General features: G+C 39.5%; 1 protein-coding gene across 1 annotated transcript in view; it reads right to left on the reverse strand.

Annotated features, from left to right (window-relative positions):
* Nucleotides 1-3,798, reverse strand: part of grk6 (G protein-coupled receptor kinase 6) — a 55,832-nt gene extending 52,034 nt beyond the window's left edge. The window contains exon 1 of the mRNA XM_034098908.2: nt 3,566-3,798. Coding sequence (XP_033954799.1) covers nt 3,566-3,617 — 52 coding nt within the window. The 5' untranslated portion in view covers nt 3,618-3,798. The remainder of the gene's footprint in view (nt 1-3,565) is intronic.
* Nucleotides 3,799-8,868: the final 5,070 nt, after the last annotated feature.

Raw genomic sequence — 8,868 nt, forward strand, 5'->3', positions numbered from 1 at the left:
GTTTTTTGAGAGGATTTCTTTACAAATTAAAAAATCTCATAAGCCAATTACTTGATGACATGTGTTATATGAGCAATTGGAAAGTTGTAATAACTGTGGAGTGCCCCTTTTATAAGCTTGAATACAAAGTGTACAGTCTTAAAATCTAGTCTTCTAAAAAGAAAAAACACCTCATGCTCTGAGGCCTTCTCGTGGGTGTTTTGACATTCAATACACTGCATAATACTCAACATTGCTCTTTTATGTTGTTGTACTTTCTCAAAATACTTTATATCCCTAACCCTCACCCTAATACCCACATCAAACACAGTCTGTTAGGGCAATAAATCATGATATATATTAATCTTATCGTTTATATTAAAGAACATCTTGTCAAGGCTCCAGGGAATCCAGAGGTCAAGGCCTGTCTGCTGCTGGGAGGAATGTTGCCTTGCTCATGGGCAAAATGCCGCTTTAACAGAGGCTAAAGCCCAGGGGCCTCATTTATAAAGGGATATACGCTCAAAAAATGGCGTACGCCAGTTTCTACGCATTGTGTGCGATTTATAAAATACTAACTTGACGGGAAAATGTGCGGTCCTCCACACAAACTCTAACCCATGCGTACGCACTAAGCACAAAAACGGGAGAGACGAGAAACTGCGACACCGTTGGCAGAAGGAAGAATGGAGAGAAATGTGTGGAAATAATACCATAAATAAAATGTTACCTCTCATTCATCATATATAAAGAATTCATTTTCAAACATTGACTAAAGCCAATCTTAAAATGATTAAACAAACGCCTGTTTGAGACTCCTCAGTGCACACAAAAACATAACTTGGAGAAATAAATAAATACGGATGTTATTTAAAACCACCTCGAATATGTTGTGTTAATGTTATGAAATGTTCTCTCATAAATGATGCGGTTTTGCATTTCTATAGGTTGTACGAGCATGGTTTTATATACTACCATGTTTAATCATGTTTTATGCCGTTTGCTAAGACTTGATAAGTCGCTCGTAAAACACAGGAGGTATGGAAACTAAGAACACCATATATGGTAGATTGTACAGCTAATATAACACAACACATTAGTTGTATTTCCTTTAACTGGTGGATATAGAGTTGCTGCAGTGGAGACGCTGCGCACAGCTGATCGACAGCTGGGACACAAACCACCAAATACAAAAACATAATTCAGATCCAGTCGTCATGACTCCACTCCGGAGGGATTCCCCGATCATTTCTTACAGTCTCTCATCAAGGGGGGGTCTCCTGTCCCCGGTACAAACACACTGCCTGAAGAAGGCTATGTGTATCTTTTTTGTCATGAACCTTTTTCGGACCACTTATTTATTTATTTTGGTGACGATCCGACCTCCATGCTGCTACTCTGGTTCAAACTGCATCCACCAAACAATATGATTTATCTCCACCTCCCCAAAATAACCAAAATCTGACGGTGTTCTTTTAGCTGTTCTGTCGTCATTTCCTGCTATCTTCTTCATAAAGTCAGTCAAAATGAGTGAATGAATGGGCGTTTCTTTGACTATTTATAGGCAAATATGGGCGTTACGTGAAGCCCGCAAAAGCTGCACCGCATTTTGAGTCGGTTGTGATTTATAAAGGGAAACCGGCTTAGGAAGTGCTGTACGCACTTTCCTCGCCGGTACGCAATGTTTGGTGAATCGGAAGATGTCGGAAAATGTCTGTACCTATTTTTTGGATTTCACGTAAGCAACCTTCCCACGTGAATCCTACACACGGCGTATAAACGAAGCCCCAGAGCACTAAGGATAAACTGAATTGAGCAGATAAACCGGCGTTAGCGATCACAGCACTCATCTTTTCGTGTCCCTATGGCATTAGGATTATTTTGGCAATAAGTCACTGCAACCTTTTCTCCAGTTTCAAAAACAATAACAAACTTTTCTGGAACATTTACATTTTAGACATATCTGACCACCTAAAAGGTACTTCATCTAGGAAACCTACAAATCACTAAAGGTGTAAAGTTACTAAGTACATTCACTCAAGTAAGTGCAACTTTGAGGTATCTGTACTTTACTTGAGTGGTTCCATTTAATGCTACTTTATACTTCTACTCCACTACATTTAAAAATGGAAATAATGTAAGTTCACTCCACTACATTTATTAAACAGCTTTAGCTACTTTGAACAAAATGCACCACTTAAAATTAAACTAGAGGACTAACTCTTTCAGTCACAAAAGAGCGAAATTATTTAATTTATTTTTACAAAAAGTCAATCAGAACTTTGTTTGTCTACAGCAGTAAAATGCTATACTTGATGCAACAATATTATCTAGAAATGTCACATACATAAATATAATTATATATACACAAAAAGGCACATTTTCTACAGAATGGTTACTTTTTAGTATTTTTATAATACTTTTGTACTTTTCAAGATTTTGTATGGATGACTTGTTATGTAGTATTTATACAATAATATATTGGTACTTTTACTCAAGTAAAGCATCTGAATACTTCTTCCACCACTGAATTTGAATTACAGTTCCAAAATTTAAAATGAGGGTTTACAAACAGATAACCAATGATGAAAGAAGTACTCAGATCTTGTACTTAAGTAAAAGTAGAAATACCAAAGTGTAGGAATACTGTGTTAAAAGTAAAAGTCCTTCATTCAAAATCTTACTCAAGTAAAATTACAAAAGTATTGTCATGTAAATATACTTAGTGTACCAATAGTGAAAGTACTAATTTAGCAGATTGGCCTATTTCACATTATAGGTTTAGATCATAATTATTGATGCATTAAAGTGTTATCAAAGCTGGTAAAGGTGGAACTAATTGTAAAAACTTTATTTACTGCTGAGTAGTTTATGAATTTAATCCAGGTGAAACTAAAGTCTTATTTCAGTTTTGATCATATTGTCAATCATTGATCTATATCTGCAAAGTAACTAAAGGTACAGAATAAATGTAGTGGAGTAAAAGTACACGATTAACCTCTGAATTGTGGTGGAGTAGAAGTACAAAGTAGCAAAACATGGAATGGAAAGTACCTCAACATTGTAAAGTACTTGAGTAATAGTACTTAGTTACTTCCTACCTCTGAAAAACACAGGTTTCAATGCATAGCTAAGAAATGCCTATTCAATGTTTAAACACAGAATAGCAGAATGTGCACATGAGTACAACCCCTTGTACGTGCATCTGCTCTGCCTCAACATCCTGTTTCGCAAACGACGATGCTGCAACATCAGCAAGGGAAACCCGATGTGCCGCTTTTTACACTTACAACCCCTTCCGGACCTCAAATACTCCATGTTGCATATACATATAATCACAATCACGGCAAACCTATTCAAGAAAAGCAGGCAATTGAAAGCACCCATTCGTAACAACTGTGTTCATACACCAGGAAACCGAAAATGTTGCACACGTCTCTCCCACCCACTCTTTAATTCTGACAACCCGTGCATCAGTTTGAATGCATATTACACTATATCATGCGAGCTTGACATCCCTATCTACCAAGACTTTTCCTGTTGATTTACAGGGGAGAGAGGGGCTGTCAAACATCTCCATCCTTACCTTCCCGTGCCTTCAGCAGCACCGTGTTGGCCACGATGTTTTCCAGCTCCATGTTGATGCTGTCAGACGGAGCTCCAGGTCTCCAATCTCAGAGTTAGCCTCCCTAAAAACACCGTCTCCCACCTCCTCCCTCCGCCCAGCCAAGGAGGAAGATTTCAAGCCTCCAGTTTCTGCTTTCCACACAGTCCTGTCCGGTAGCAGTCCGCACCCCTCCTCCTCTTCCTCTTCCTCCGCCTCTTTCTCCTCCTCCTCCCTGTCTCCGCCCCGGAGCTGCTGTCAAACAGGAGGAAGAAACACAGGCCGTTTCTCAATCGCGAGGATTTTGGCTTCCAAGCCAATATTTCAAGGATGCTATGTCATCGAGTGCCGCCGAAGTACTGTTCCAATCTCCAGCATACTTGGAATTCCACCGAGGCCGCGTCCTTGGTTTGGGGGAAATTTCGAGGCTGCACATGGGTAGACTTCGCGTCCTTAAAATCCCCACAATGCTTTGCGCACGGACCAATTTCAAAAACCCTTGCGGAGAATGGCTGAACCGACGCAGCACACATTTAAATGTAAGTATGTAGTGGCACCCATTCGTAACAACTGTGTTCATACACCAGGAAACCGAAAATGTTGCACACGTCTCTCCCACCCACTCTTTAATTCTGACAACCCGTGCATCAGTTTGAATGCATATTACACTATATCATGCGAGCTTGACATCCCTATCTACCAAGACTTTTCCTGTTGATTTACAGGGGAGAGAGGGGCAACATGTGTTGCTGGTAAATATGTTACTTTGTTACATTTGTTTGTTATCACGAAAAATGTGTTCCGTGAAAGTAAAGCAAGTTCATAATTAGATAGACATCGTGAGGTATTTATTGTTGGTACAGTTTATGTTGAAACCGTTAGCGAGAGTGGCACACTTGTTAGCCTGTTCCATTCTTCTTCGTTTTCCGTAGCCGTGGCTTGGAAGTATACTTGCTTCGTTTCTGAAGGAAGTGACTTGGAAGTACGCGACTACCGAGCCAGCATCCTCGCGATTGAGAAACGGCCACAGACGTCTCACTCTGTTGGAAATGGGTTGTTTCAGAAAAAGGTATCACTCTGCTGATTATTCCCGCGTCGTTTTTAAGCTGTCTCGCTAAAGAGGATTCATTTAATAGAAAATAACTTACCAATAGGCAGTGTTGGAAAGTAACTAAGTACATTTACTCAACTACTATACTTAATAAATGCAGATTTTAGTCAAGTAAATAATCTGAATATTTGTTCCACCACAGAACATAAGCTACGAATTTAAATCAATATATTCTATAGCCTACATTGTGGATGGTAGCATTATTGAAGGATACATTTTTCAACCAAGATCAAATTACTAAAATATTACAACATGCGCATAGCTTGCATAGGGTCTTGATAAAGTGTTAATATTGCGTAAATATGCTTTACAGTGACAATATTATAATCAAGATTATAAATGAAATCCAATTCCTCCTGACAGGCTTTGGTGCCTCTCAATATCAAGAATTAATGCACAGTTACAATTTCAAAAAATCAATATAATATATTTCTGACTCCAGAGCTGTTGCTCTTTGTGGCTCATCTCCCTCTGCAGAAAGTGGATTTCCCTGCACAGATCAATGGCAGCGTCACGGTGCATTATGCATTAAGAAAGAGTCTCACTGTTTGGTGGGGCAGAATGACGGCAGAAGCTCCGGCCAGAGGGTTGATTGAGTTATGAAGTTATTGATCAGCCTCACAGTGATGACTTCTCTTTGGCTTTCAAAACCTACTTTCTGGACTAAACTCCCTCTTCACAGCATTATTTAAACGGTTCAAAGACTAGAAGGCCTTTAACTCAAGCCAGGATATAGAGAACTACATAAGTAATGGACCACAAGTCACTTTTAACTTGAAATTCATGAATAAACAAAACAAGTGATCAATAAGGGTCACAAAAACACAGGTAACTGTCCACAGTGCTTTCTTTGTCTTTTTTTCAATTGATGGAATAACACCACTAATCTGTTGGGTGTTTGTATGCAAAGCCAGTGTTTAGGATGTAAACTTTGTCCGTAGCAATTTAGATTACAGACACAGACAGAAAAATACAAAATCTGATGTATAACTTTGAGAAATATGGATGAAATAGTGGAAAATTACAGAAATACAAAACACCAAGAAAACATGAATGAGAACAGTTTGTTGCCAGTGAAAAAGGTACATCCAACAAAATATAATAATCTGCAATAAAGTAAAAAATACAGACAATTCAAACATTCATGTTGCACACAAAGCAAGGACACAGAAGAACTCAAACGAGCTTAAGAGAACCATAAAATAAATATGAAGAATAAATGTGGTAAACACAAAGGATTTGTACTTGTATCTTTCATATGTAGCAGTTTGATGTGGGCCATAGTGCTCAGTTGACTCTGTTGCTGTGTATCTGCGGTAAACATGAATCTCCTTTTTTGTGAGATTTTTTTCGAACCCAGACTGACATCTAGAGGATAAAAGCTTAAACTGCAGGTTTGCAACCCTCCTCAGATGTCACCGTCAGGAAACAAAAGAATAATATTGATCATACTTTTGAAAGTTTTGTGTATTTTGTCTTAAAAATAAATAGAATGTATATTTTCCCAAATAATTTCTACTTTGTATTTGTTTGTCTGTGTTTTAATTTGTAAATGAATTAAGGTTAACAAAGTCAATACTTATCGTTGCAAAAAAAAGGAAAAACAATACCTCTCGGATACAACATCATCTCATCTACATGATGAGAAGTTATATATACAATTGTATAGTACATATTATTCTTTTAATTACCTTTTTGACTTTGTGTGTATTGTGTCAGGCATACACACAGTGCCTGAGAGAAACTTTAAATACATTACATTCATTAAAAAAAAAACGTTGTCATTTTAGTATGTATATTTATTATCAATTTAATAGAGTAAAATGATAATTAAAAAAAAATAAAGAAAAATACGGTGGCCACAACAGCATTTCAGAAAACACCACAGCATTTCAGAAAACACCACAGCATTTCACATTGGACGGAAAGGGTATTCCTTTGGGAGCCAGAGAAGCACTGCTGTGCTTGGTTGTTTTTGCTGCCAGTCAAGAAATGACGCTTCGTGATTGGTCAACACCCGACAGCGAAATATGTCCCAACACATCAGCCGTTAGCACACACTCAGAGCTCACAGCTCCTCATATCTGTTCAGAAACTGGACACAAGTTAAACAAGTACAAACCACAGACTGTCTATGGCCCTTTCTCATTTCATCAAATCCCCCTCCTCGACTCCTCGACTCCTCTGTCCTCCGGTAGTGACCCGGAAATGAATTTTAGCGCGCCATGTTGAAGGACATCTCATTTCTCTAAATGCACGTCGAGGACCGAGCATCGAGGAGGCTCTCTGGAGGAGCTATAACCGAGGATACACTGATGGCTCCTCCACGGCTCCTTCGCGGATGCATTTCCGGGAACAGAGATGTTTCAAAGAGTCGTGACGCACGGCCGGACTTATCTCAGCCAATGACAGCTCTGCATGCATCCCCTGGATATTATTTTAGAAACTGCTTTCATCGCGATGCGATGTTTACAGTGAGAACAGCTGTGAGGTCCTTGCAGAAAGCAGAGCAGTGTGTATAATATATATCACTCTATAACAGGCCTACTCTCTTTATTTGTTTTAGTAGATATCTACAAACAAAGAGTCGATATTTTTCTAAAACCATTCAGTGCTTCACAATAAAATACGCAACAGCTGTAGCCTGATTACGTGTAGGTGTGTGTGGTACAGTGTGTGGTAGATGCAGCGGACAGACAGGTCTCAGTTGGTTTGGTGTCCTCTGCTTAACTTGTAATACTTGTAAATAAAACTTTTGGCCCGTAATTTATTTCCCTCATTGTAGCGACCAGAGAGGGGGGGGGATATATCCAGTCTCTGATAGTGTTACGTTATTATGAGTGCTCTGTTTGATTCTGAAATTGTATATATTTATATAAATATATACATATGTGTGTGTCCGTATCTGTAGCCTGTTATTGTCTCATTATACCGCACTGTGAATGAATCAAAGTAAATATATAAGTCATCATGAACACATCTGTCCATCAGACAGAGGGCTGCTGTGCCTCCTGTCATCATTAATGGACGTCTCTTTAAAATGACCACTCAGAGGAGAGGAGTTCTCATTTCTCTAACCGCCTGCTGCTTCCCCTCCTCTCTCCTCGGTTCCCCTCCTCGGCTCCTCCGCTCGCATCTCCTGTGGGCGGGACTAAGTCTCGAGGATAGGAGTCGAGGAGGGGAGTTAGAGAAATGAGAAAGGGCCTATGTCATGGCGAATACAGTCGCTGGTTTATTTATGTCTGTATGACGTTGTTGTGAGTGTGGACGGAGCAGCAACAGGTTAGTTTAGCCTGATGGGTCCGATTCCATTCAGAAAACAGGCATTTTAAAAGCTTTTCGCCTGCCGTCTTATCTGCAGACTTGTCAAAGCGTTAATTCATGGTTTTTACTAACAGTAGGCTATGTAGTTACTTCGGCATCACTTTGAAACGTGTATTACAATTAAATCACGGTCAAACATGTTCATTTTGTTGTAGTTGGTATCTCCCATAGGATTTACATGGAGATACGCCCCGCTCCCTCTCCAGCGCCTCTTGTTTGAATGACAGGATCAAACACAGCTGACAGCCGTGGTGAAACTCGAGCGATTAGAGCGATGCGAATATTGGGTGGTCTACCATAGTATTTACATGGAGATAAGCCCCTTAAAAACCATGAATTAATAAAGAATTAATTCTGTGTTTACTCCTGTCATTCAAACAAGACGCGGGCTGTATCTCCATGTAAATCCTATCGGAATCGGATCGATCAGGCTAAACTAACCTGTAGCTGCTCCGTCCACACTCACAACAACGTCATACAGACATAAATAAAGCAGCGACTGTATTCGAAATGACAGACAGTCTGTGTTTTGTATGTTTAACTTTTGTCCAGTTTCTGAACAGATATGAGGAGCTGTGAGCTCTGAGTGTGTGCTAACAGCTAACGGCTGATGTGTTGACCAATCACGAAGCGTCATTTCTTGACTGGCAGCAAAAACATCCAATCACAGCAGTGCTTCTCTGGCTGGCTCTGTCCAATCACAAACAAGAAGTGTTCTCCCTAAAGGAATACCCTTTCCGTCCAATGTGAAATGCTGTGGTGTTTTGTGAAATGCTGTGGTGTGTTCTGAAATGCTGTGGTGTTTTCTCGAAATGCTGTTGTGTTTTCTCGAAATGCTGTTGTGTTTTCT

This window comes from Pseudochaenichthys georgianus, chromosome 14 (assembly GCF_902827115.2).
Source record: "Pseudochaenichthys georgianus chromosome 14, fPseGeo1.2, whole genome shotgun sequence".
NCBI lineage: Eukaryota > Metazoa > Chordata > Actinopteri > Perciformes > Channichthyidae > Pseudochaenichthys > Pseudochaenichthys georgianus.